The sequence below is a fragment of the Oncorhynchus masou genome, chromosome 31 (assembly GCF_036934945.1).
Source record: "Oncorhynchus masou masou isolate Uvic2021 chromosome 31, UVic_Omas_1.1, whole genome shotgun sequence".
In the NCBI taxonomy this organism is placed as follows: Eukaryota; Metazoa; Chordata; class Actinopteri; order Salmoniformes; family Salmonidae; genus Oncorhynchus; species Oncorhynchus masou.
The window spans coordinates 103,300-116,065 of NC_088242.1; the positions used below are offsets into that span (position 1 = coordinate 103,300).

At 46.0% G+C, this 12,766-nt stretch overlaps 1 protein-coding gene across 1 annotated transcript in view; it reads left to right on the forward strand.

Annotated features, from left to right (window-relative positions):
• The window catches only part of LOC135523340 (disrupted in schizophrenia 1 protein-like), an 84,051-nt gene extending 79,665 nt beyond the window's left edge, over positions 1–4,386 (forward strand). The window contains exon 8 of the mRNA XM_064949949.1: positions 2,103–4,386. Coding sequence (XP_064806021.1) covers positions 2,103–2,266 — 164 coding nt within the window. The 3' untranslated portion in view covers positions 2,267–4,386. The remainder of the gene's footprint in view (positions 1–2,102) is intronic.
• Positions 4,387–12,766: the final 8,380 nt, after the last annotated feature.

Below are 12,766 nucleotides of genomic sequence, written 5' to 3' on the forward strand. Positions count from 1 at the left end.
GTGTGAGTTACCAGAGGAGGGGGGGGTGTGTGAGTTACCAGAGGTGGGGGTGTGTGTGAGTTACCAGAGGGGGCGTGTGTGAGTTACCAGAGGGGGCGTGTGTGAGTTACCAGAGGGGGGGGGGGGGTGAGTTACCAGAGGGGGGGGTGTGAGTCACCAGAGGGGTTGGTGTGAGTTACCAGCGTGGGGGTGTGTGAGTTACCAGAGGGGGTTTGAGTTACCAGAGGGGGTGTGTGAGTTACCAGAGGGGGTGTGTGAGTTACCAGTGAGGGGTGTGTGAGTTACCAGAGGGGGCGTGAGTTACCAGAGGGGGTGTGAGTTACCAGAGGGGGGTGTGTGAGTTACCAGAGGGGGTGTGTGAGTTACCAGAGGGGGTGTGTGTGAGTTACCAGAGGAGGGGGGGTGTGAGTTACCAGAGGAGGGGGTGTGAGTTACCAGAGGGGGGTGTGTGAGTTACCAGAGGAGGGGGGGGTGGGTGTGAGTTACCAGAGGAGGAGGGGGTGTGAGTTACCAGAGGAGGAGGGGGGGGGTGTGTGAGTTACCAGAGGAGGGGGTGTGTGTGAGTGAGTTACCAGAGAGTTACCAGAGGGGCGTGTGTGAGTTACAAGAGGAGGGGGTGAGTTACCAGAGGGGGGTGTGAGTTACCAGAAGGGGGGGGGTGAGTTACCAGAGGGGGTGTGTGTGAGTTACCAGAGGGGGGTGTGTGAGTTAGCCAGAAGGGTGTGAGTTTCCAGAGGGAGTGAGTTACCAGAGGGGGTGTGTGAGAGTTACCAGAGGGGGGGTGAGTTACCAGAGGGGGGGGGTGTGTGAGTATCCAGAAGGGGTGTGTGTGAGAGTGAGTTACCAGAGGGGGTGTGTGAGTTACCAGAGGGGGGGGGGGTGAGTTACCAGAGGGGGGGTGTGTGAGTAGCCACAAGGGGTGTGTGTGTGAGAGTGAGTTACCAGAGGGGGTGTGTGTGAGTAGCCAGAAGGGGTGTGTGTGTGAGAGTGAGTTACCAGAGGGGGTGTGTGTGAGTTACCAGAGGGGGTGTGTGAGTTACCAGAGGGGGGGGGGGGTGAGTTACCAGAGGGGGGGTGTGTGAGTAGCCAGAAGGGGTGTGTGTGTGAGAGTGAGTTACCAGAGGGGGTGTGTGTGAGTTACCAGAGGGGGTGTGTGTGAGTTACCAGAGGAGGCGTGTGTGAGTTACCATAGGGGGTGTGTGAGTTACCAGAGGGGGGTGAGTTACCAGAGGGGGTGTGTGAGTAGCCAGAAGGGGTGTGTGTGTGAGAGTGAGTTACCAGAGAGGGCATGTGTGAGTTACCAGAAGGGGGGTGTGTGAGTGAGTTACCAGAGGGGGTGTGTGTGAGTTACCAGAGGGGGGTGTGAGTTACCAGAGGGGGGTGTGTGTGAGTTACCAGAGGGGGCGTGTGTGAGTTACCAGAGGGGGGTGTGTGTGAGTTACCAGAGGGGGGTGTGTCTGAGTTACCAGAGGGGGGTGTGTGTGAGTTACCAGAGGGGGGTGTGTGAGTTACCAGAGGGGGGTTGTGTGAGTAGCCAGAAGGGGTGTGTGTGTGTGTGAGTGAGTTACCAGAGGGGGTTTGTGTGAGTAGCCAGAAGGGGTGTGTGTGTGTGTGTGTGTGAGTGAGTTACCAGAGGGGGTTTGTGTGTGTTTCTGTCTGTCTGTCTGACTGGCTCCGCTAGTTAGACAGGGTATCTGTGGTTCTCTCTGACCACTCTGTCACTCTACAGAGAAGAACCAGAGGATCATTTGGGGCTGGTAGACCATGGGAAAAGTGTAGTCATGCAGGTAGATGAGCCTAGAAGCAGGTTTCTCCTACATGTTAACACATTACAATATATAGAAGTTGTTAATTAAGATAAGGGAAGGTAGAGAAGCAGAGAGAGAAAAACATTTCATATTTTCTCTTCAATCAGCCTCCTCATTAAGAAGGAAAGTGATGAATTGTCATCAGCTCCAGCAGATTGATCAGAGTCATTATGAATATTATCATGGATATTACAATGTCCACCTCCATCCTAAATCTGCTCAGAGGAGGAAGGTAGGAAGGGAGTGTATTTTGTGTAAGTATATCAGCTATGTTCTATTCCTTAACCACAACACCACAGTCCCTGGAGCAGGAGGTGAGGGAGGTGAAGGCTACTCTACACACCATGCTGACACAGCTTAATGATGAGGAGGCGGAGGAGGAGAAAGATAATGAGATCATGGAGGAGGAGGAAGAGGAGGAGGAAGACCAGTATTTCAGTGACAGCTGGGAGATTTGATACGGGGGTCTCTGGGTTCTCCTGTGTTTTATGACCACTCCATCCCAGAGAGACCCTTTCTGGTGGCTGTCCTCTGACAAACCGCTGACCTCTAACCCATGAACCTGCAAGACTCTGTGAGAGGTTGACATCAGCAATCATTAATTTACTGTAGCTCCATCTCCTGTACAATTAGAGAAATTGGACAATATATTATGGGAAGACACTTTGATACAAATCTAGTCATTTCTAAATATGTTTAAGATAACTGCTATGTCCAAGTTTGATTTGGGAGAAAAACATTGGATTTATATATATATAGCAGTAACAATATTTTGTTAAGTCTGTTATCTGCCAAATGTATTTATATATATATATATATCTTCTAAATATTTTTGGACTGTTCTAGTTAGTTTAACCAGGCTGAAACACAGCAGTGCCTTTGGCAGATAACAGACTTAACAAAATATTGTTACTGCTAGAAGACATGGATACGCTGGTTTCCTCTCAACATTTTATCGGAATCAGAACAGACTGAACAGCTTTTAATAGTAATAATGTTGATGTATATGGGGTCACTCCAATACGACCTCAGCTCCATCTGTAATATGTGACAGTAGAGAAGAACAAAATGGACCAACAGCAGAGAATGACCAAATTAACCAACAGGAGAGAAGAACCAAATGGAGAGATGGACCAACAAGAGAGATGGACCAACAAGAGAGATGGACCTATAGGAGAGATGGACCAAATGGACCAACAGGAGAGATGAACCAAATGGACCAACAGGAGAGATGAACCAAATGGACCAACAGGAGAGATGAACCAAATGGACCAACAGGAGAATCCCACAGTGTTTCTGTGTTTTCTGTTTTCTGCAACAGTCTTCTAAAATATGCTAAATGCTAACCACAGTAGTGTGTGTGTGTGATGCTAACCACAGTAGTGTGTGCGTGTGATACTAAATGCTAACCAAAGTAGTGTGTGTGTGTGATGCTAATTGTTTATAACTCATTATGATTGCCTTATAGAATTTTTATTTTCATTTTTACTCCCTTTTTATTTGAATGTCATTATTATAATCTTGTCTCATCGCTGCTACTCCCCAACGGGCTCGGGAGAGGTGAAAGTCAAGTCATGCGTCCTCCGAAATATGCGCGCTTAACCTGCCACCCGCTCGCTTAACCTGGAAACCAGCTGCACCAATGTGTCGTAGGGAACACAGTTCAACTGAAGTCAGCCTACAGGCATCTGGCCCTCCACAAGGAGTCACTGGAGTGCAATGAGAAAAGTAAAGCCCCCCCGGCCAAACATTTCCCTAACCGGTGCGTCACCCTATGGGACTATGGGATCGAACCCCAGGCTGTAGTGACACTGCAACACTGTGATGCAGTATCTTAGACCGCTGCGCCACTCGGGAGCCCAGAATTTAGTGTTTTAGTCGATATGACTTCTTCAGTGTAGTGCCACAGAGGAGAGGTGAAGCAAATTGATACTTTGTCTATGTCTTAAGTTGAGGAACTGGGGATGTGGTAAGATCCATAGAAATATCATGAGTAGTTAGAGTTAATGAGTGCATAATGGGTGGACTGGCGACCATTACGAGTGTACCCATAGGACCAAAGGAGGAAGTAGAATATCTTCTGTGATTTGTTGATTCAACTCAACTGACATTTTAATTGCATGAGCCACATCAGGTAACATAATTTGAATGAACATTCTACATATTCTACATTACCATGGAAATGATTGCATCACAATAGCAGGCAGCCATGAGTTTCCCAGTCAAATTGGTTCCAAGCCCTTATCATTCTGTTTCTATGGTAGGATCTCTATCCCTTAGGATGAAGGGTTTGGAGGAACAGCCCACACTATAGTTAAAATGTTGATGAACACAGAAACGGTTTTAGTAACTGCTGTGTGTCCACATTTGTCTTTAAAAAAACACTTTGTTGTTTATTTGTTATATTTGTTGCTTTTGACAGGAAATGTGTTGCTTTTGACTGGAATTGTGTTGCTTTTGTAATGAAGGATTGTTCAGACACAACATGTTTATTTCACTGGGTACCACTTTGTGTGACTGTGCTCTCGGTATTTAACCATAAAGTCTTCGTCTGCATCCAAAGTGGCAATATGCCATATTTATATTTACATGTTTTTTTGTAATTCACTTGTATTTCTACAGGGTGGGGCACCATTGAGATCAGGGTCTCATTTACAAGGGAACCCTGTGAACATGAACATCATTTATTAACTTAAAATCATATCTATACAATCAATACAACAAGATTAATCCAAACAAACAACTCACCTCCCTTAATCTAAACTGTCCAATGGAGACAGACGAACTTCAAGGTGGCCTGAATGCTATTCCATGTGCTGGGGGAATAGAAACTCAAAGCATTTTCCCCAGATCGGGGGAGACCAGTGGGACCTACAGAACCAGCCAGGCCAGAGAGTGGGTCTCCAATTCATATGTGAGCTGAGGTAGTAGGGGAGTCTCTAAAGAACCTATTGTTATATAAACAAGTATCTGGTCCCTTCTGTTAGTCAAACACTCTCAGCCAACAGAACTATACAAAATGCAGTAGTGTGTACTAAATGGTCCCCAGTGGTAAAACAGTGCTGAGTGATAGACTGAATCTATAGGTTTTTAACAGAGCCTGCTGAATGCAATGTAGATTATACAGTATCAGCATTATCAAGTACTGGGAGAAATGTTGCTTCAACACTACTTTTTGTAAAGTAATGCACAATATATATTTATTTTTTATTAAACCTTTGTTTAACCAGGAAAAGCCCATTGAGACCCAGAGTCTCTTTTTCAAGGGAGACCTGACCAAGAAGGCAGCAACAATCAATACATTACAGAATTAAAACATACAACAATCAATACATCACATCATTAAAACATGCAACAATCAATACAATACAGAATTAAAACATACAACAATCAATACATCACATCCTTAAAACACAACAATACAACAACATGATCCAGACTACAACAAGTATTTACACTCCTCTGTAACAGTCTCCCATCCATATCTTCAATTAATTTAGTGGCACTAACATGTCTAGATGAAGCAGGGATTCTAGACTATTCCATTCAGTAGCACTAACATGTCTAGATGAAGCAGGGATTCTAGACTATTCCATTCAGTAGCACTAACATGTCTAGATGAAGCAGGGATTCTAGACTATTCCATTCAGTAGCACTAACATAACTAGATGAAGCAGGGATTCTAGACTATTCCATTCAGTAGCACTAACATAACTAGATGAAGCAGGGATTCTAGACTATTCCATTCAGTAGCACCATTAACTAGATGAAGCAGGGATTCTAGACTATTCCATTCAGTAACTAACATAACTAGATGAAGATTCAGACTATTCCATTCAGTAGTACTAACATAACTAGATGAAGCAGGGATTGTAGACTATTCCATTCAGTAGCACTAACATAACTAGATGAAGCAGGGATTCTAGACTATTCCATTCAGTAGCACTAACATAACTAGATGAAGCAGGGATTCTAGACTATTCCATTCAGAGGCACTAACACATCTAGATGAAGCAGGGATTCTAGACTATTCCATTCAGTAGCACTAACACATCTAGATGAAGCAGGGATTCTAGACTATTCCATTCAGTAGCACTAACATATCTAGATGAAGCAGGGATTCTAGACTATTCCATTCAGAGGAACTAACACATCTAGATGAAGCAGGGATTCTAGACTATTCCATTCAGGGTCACTAACATAACTAGATGAAGCAGGGATTGTAGACTATTCCATTCAGTAGCACTAACACATCTAGATGAAGCAGGGATTCTAGACTATTCCATTCAGGGTCACTAACATAACTAGATGAAGCAGGGATTGTAGACTATTCCATGAGTCTGGTGCACAAGAAGAGAAGGCAGTGTTGCCTAATACTGTGAATGTCCTGGGGACTGTAAGTAGCAACCACCAAGCAGACTGGGTATGGTAACATATCAACCACCTAGCAGACTGGGTATGGTAACATAGCAACCACCTAGCAGACTGGGTATGGTAACATAGCAACCACCTAGCAGACTGGGTATGGTAACATAGCAACCACCTAGCAGACTGGGTATGGTAACATAGCAACCACCTAGCAGACTGGGTATGGTAACATATCAACCACCTAGCAGACTGGGTATGGTAACATATCAACCACCTAGCAGACTGGGTATGGTAACATAGCAACCACCTAGCAGACTGGGTATGGTAACATAGCAACCACCTAGCAGACTGGGTATGGTAACATATCAACCACCAAGCAGACTGGGTATGGTAACATATCAACCACCTAGCAGACTGGGTATGGTAACATAGCAACCACCTAGCAGACTGGGTATGGTAACATAGCAACCACCTAGCAGACTGGGTATGGTTACATATCAACCACCAAGCAGACTGGGTATGGTAACATATCAACCACCTAGCAGACTGGGTATGGTAACATAGCAACCACCTAGCAGACTGGGTATGGTAACATAGCAACCACCTAGCAGACTGGGTATGGTAACATGTCAGAAGGTGAATTCACCAAGCAGAAGGGTATGGTAACATATCAACCACCTAAATGACTTAAATGTTAAATGTAAATGATATCAACCACCTAGCAGACTGGGTATGGTAACATAGCAACCACCAAGCAGACTGGGTATGGTAACATAGCAACCACCTAGCAGACTGGGTATGGTAACATAGCAACCACCTAGCAGACTGGGTATGGTAACAGATCAACCACCCAGCAGACCAGGGATGGTAACATATCAACCACCAAACAGACCGGGTATGGTAACATATCAACCACCTAGCAGACTGGGTATGGTAACATATCAACCACCTAGCAGACTGGGTATGGTAACATAGCAACCACCTAGCAGACTGGGTATGGTAACATAGCAACCACCTAGCAGACTGGGTATGGTAACATATCAACCACCTAGCAGACCTGGGATGGTAACATATCAACCACCTAGCAGACTGGGTATGGTAACATATCAACCACCTAGCAGACTGGGTATGGTCAACCAACATATCAACCACCTAGCAGACTGGGTATGGTAACATATCAACCACCTAGCAGACCGGGTATGGTTACATATCAACCACCTAGCAGACCGGGTATGGTAACATATCAACCACCTAGCAGACCGGGTATGGTTACATATCAACCACCTAGCAGACCGGGTATGGTAACATTTCAACGACCTAGCAACCACTAGCAGGTATGGTAACATAGCAACCACCTAGCAGACTGGGTATGGTAACATATCAACCACCTAGCAGACTGGGTATGGTAACATATCAACCACCTAGCAGACCGGGTATGGTAACATATCAACCACCTAGCAGACTGGGTATGGTAACATATCAACCACCTAGCAGACTGGGTATGGTAACATATCAACCACCTAGCAGACTGGGTATGGTAACATAGCAACCACCTAGCAGACTGGGTATGGTAACATATCAACCACCTAGCAGACTGGGTATGGTAACATATCAACCACCTAGCAGACTGGGTATGGTAACATATCAACCACCTAGCAGACCGGGTATGGTAACATAGCAACCACCTAGCAGACTGGGTATGGTAACATAGCAACCACCTAGCAGACTGGGTATGGTTACATATCAACCACCTAGCAGACTGGGTATGGTAACATAGCAACCACCTAGCAGACTGGGTATGGTAACATAGCAACCACCTAGCAGACTGGGTATGGTAACATAGCAACCACCTAGCAGACCGGTTATGGTTACATAGCAACCACCAAGCAGACTGGGTATGGTAACATATCAACCACCTAGCAGACCGGTTATGGTAACAAAGCAACCACCTAGCAGACTGGGTATGGTATCATATCAACCACCTAGCAGACTGGGTATGGTAACATATCAACCACCTAGCAGACCGGGTATGGTAACATATCAACCACCTAGCAGACTGGGTATGGTAACATATCAACCACCTAGCAGACTGGGTATGGTTACATATCAACCACCTAGCAGACTGGGTATGGTAACATATCAACCACCTAAGCAGACCTGCAGACCGGGTATGGTAAATACATCAACCATAGCAGAAATGGTAAACATATCAACCACCTAGCAGACTGGGTATGGTAACATATCAACCACCAAGCAGACTGGGTATGGTAACATAGCAACCACCTAGCAGACTGGGTATGGTAACATAGCAACCACCTAGCAGACCAGGTATGGTAACATATCAACCACCCAGCAGACCAGGGTATGGTAACATATCAACCACCAAAGCAGACCGGGTATGGTAACATATCAACCACCTAGCAGACTGGGTATGGTAACATATCAACCACCTAGCAGACTGGGTATGGTAACATAGCAACCACCTAGCAGACTGGGTATGGTAACATAGCAACCACCTAGCAGACTGGGTATGGTAACATATCAACCACCTAGCAGACCAGGTATGGTAACATATCAACCACCCAACAGACCAGGTATGGTAACATAGCAACCACCTAGCAGACTGGGTATGGTAACATAGCAACCACCTAGCAGACCGGGTATGGTAACATAGCAACCACCTAGCAGACTGGGTATGGTAACATATCAACCACCTAGCAGACCGGGTATGGTAACATAGCAACCACCTAGCAGACCGGGTATGGTAACATAGCAACCACCTAGCAGACTGGGTATGGTAACATAGCAACCACCTAGCAGACTGGGTTAACATATGGTAACATATCAACCACCTAGCAGACTGGGTATGGTAACATAGCAACCACCTAGCAGACCGGTTATGGTAACATAGCAACCACCTAGCAGACTGGGTATGGTAACATATCAACCACCTAGCAGACCGGGTATGGTAACATAGCAACCACCTAGCAGACTGGGTATGGTAACATATCAACCACCTAGCAGACTGGGTATGGTAACATAGCAACCACCTAGCAGACTGGGTATGGTAACATGTCAGAATGGTAACATGCAACCACCAATTTGTAAGCAGAGCGTCTGGTATGGTTAAATGTAAATACATATCAACCACCTAGCAGACTGGGTATGGTAACATAGCAACCACCAAGCAGACTGGGTATGGTAACATAGCAACCACCTAGCAGACTGGGTATGGTAACATAGCAACCACCTAGCAGACCAGGTATGGTAACAGATCAACCACCCAGCAGACCAGGGATGGTACATATCAACCACCAAACAGACCGGGTATGGTAACATATCAACCACCTAGCAGACTGGGTATGGTAACATATCAACCACCTAGCAGACTGGGTATGGTAACATAGCAACCACCTAGCAGACTGGGTATGGTAACATAGCAACCACCTAGCAGACCTGGGTATGGTAACAGATCAACCACCCAGCAGACCAGGGATGGTACCATATGAACCACCAAGCAGACCGGGTATGGTAACATATCAACCACCTAGCAGACTGGGTATGGTTACATATCAACCACCTAGCAGACTGGGTATGGTAACATATCAACCACCTAGCAGACTGGGTATGGTTACATATCAACCACCAAGCAGACCGGGTATGGTAACATTTCAACCACCTACATATTAACCACCTTGCAGACTGGGTATGGTAACATATCAACCACCCAGCAGACCGGGTATGGTTACATATCAACCACCTAGCAGACCGGGTATGGTTACATAGCAACCAACTAGCAGACCGGATATGGTTACATATCAACCACCTAGCAGACTGGGTATGGTAACATAGCAACCACCTAGCAGACTGGGTATGGTAACATATCAACCACCTAGCAGACTGGGTATGGTAACATATCAACCACCTAGCAGACTGGGTATGGTAACATATCAACCACCTAGCAGACTGGGTATGGTAACATATCAACCACCTAGCAGACTGGGTATGGTAACATATCAACCACCTAGCAGACTGGGTATGGTAACATATCAACCACCTAGCAGACTGGGTATGGTAACATAGCAACCACCTAGCAGACTGGGTATGGTAACATATCAACCACCTAGCAGACTGGGTATGGTAACATATCAACCACCTAGCAGACCAGGTATGGTAACATATCAACCACCTAGCAGACTGGGTATGGTAACATAGCAACCACCTAGCAGACTGGGTATGGTTACATAGCAACCACCTAGCAGACTGGGTATGGTAACATAGCAACCACCTAGCAGACCGGGTATGGTAACATAGCAACCACCTAGCAGACTGGGTATGGTAACATAGCAACCACCTAGCAGACTGGGTATGGTAACATAGCAACCACCTAGCAGACCGGTTATGGTTACATAGCAACCACCAAGCAGACTGGGTATGGTAACATATTAACCACCTAGCAGACTGGGTATGGTTACATAGCAACCACCTAGCAGACCGGTTATGGTTACATAGCAACCACCTAGCAGACTGGGTATGGTAACATATCAACCACCTAGCAGACCGGGTATGGTAACATAGCAACCACCTAACAGACTGGGTATGGTAACATATCAACCACCTAGCAGACCGGGTATGGTTACATATCAACCACCTAGCAGACTGGGTATGGGAACATATCAACCACCTAGCAGACTGGGTATGGTAACATAGCAACCACCTAGCAGACCGGGTATGGTAACATAGCAACCACCTAGCAGACCGGGTATGGTAACATAGCAACCACCTAGCAGACCGGGTATGGTAACATATCAACCACCTAGCAGACTGGGTATGGGAACATATCAACCACATACATTTCAACCACCTAGCAGACTGGGTATGGTTACATATCAACCACATACATATCAACCACCTTGCAGACCGGGTATGGTAACATAGCAACCACCTATCAGACCGGGTATGGCAACATAGCAACCACCTAGCAGACCGGGTATGGTAACATAGCAACCACCTAACAGACCGGGTATGGTAACATAGCAACCACCTAGCAGACCGGGTATGGTAACATAGCAACCACCTAGCAGACCGGGTATGGTAACATAGCAACCACCTAGCAGACCGGGTATGGTAACATAGCAACCACCTAACAGACCGGGTATGGTAACATAGCAACCACCTAGCAGACCGGGTATGGTAACATAGCAACCACCTAGCAGACTGGGTATGGTAACATATCAACCACCTAGCAGACTGGGTATGGTAACATATCAACCACCTAGCAGACTGGGTATGGTAACATAGCAACCACCTAGCAGACCGGGTATGGTAACATAGCAACCACCTAGCAGACTGGGTATGGTAACATATCAAACAGACCGGGTATGGTAACATATCAACCACCTAGCAGACGGGTATGGTAACATATCAACCACCTAGCAGACTGGGTATGGTAACATATCAACCACCTAGCAGACTGGGTATGGTAACATATCAACCACATACATATCAACCACCTAGCAGACCGGGTATGGTAACATATCAACCACCTAGCAGACCGGGTATGGTAACATAGCAACCACCTAGCAGACCGGGTATGGTAACATAGCAACCACCTAACAGACCGGGTATGGTAACATAGCAACCACCTAGCAGACCGGGTATGGTAACATAGCAACCACCTAGCAGACCGGGTATGGTAACATATCAACCACCTAGCAGACTGGGTATGGGAACATATCAACCACATACATATCAACCACCTAGCAGACTGGGTATGGTTACATATCAACCACCAAGCAGACCGGGTATGGTAACATATCAACCACCTACATATCAACCACCTCGCAGACTGGGTATGGTTACATATCAACCACCTTGCAGACCGGGTATGGTTACATATCAACCACCTTGCAGACTGGGTATGGTAACATATCAACCACCTAGCAGACCGGGTATGGTAACATAGCAACCACCTAGCAGACTGGGTATGGTAACATATGAATTCACCACCTGGTAACATAGCAATGACTTAAATGTTAAATGTAAATGATATCAACCACCTAGCAGACTGGGTATGGTAACATAGCAACCACCAAGCAGACTGGGTATGGTAACATAGCAACCACCTAGCAGACTGGGTATGGTAACATAGCAACCACCTAGCAGACCAGGTATGGTAACAGATCAACCACCCAGCAGACCAGGGATGGTACCATATGAACCACCAAACAGACCGGGTATGGTAACATATCAACCACCTAGCAGACTGGGTATGGTAACATATCAACCACCTAGCAGACTGGGTATGGTAACATAGCAACCACCTAGCAGACTGGGTATGGTAACATAGCAACCACCTAGCAGACCGGGTATGGTAACATATCAACCACCTAGCAGACCAGGTATGGTAACATATCAACCACCTAGCAGACCAGGTATGGTAACATAGCAACCACCTAGCAGACTGGGTATGGTTACATAGCAACCACCTAGCAGACTGGGTATGGTTACATAGCAACCACCTAGCAGACTGGGTATGGTAACATATTAACCACCTAGCAGACTGGGTATGGTAACATAGCAACCACCTA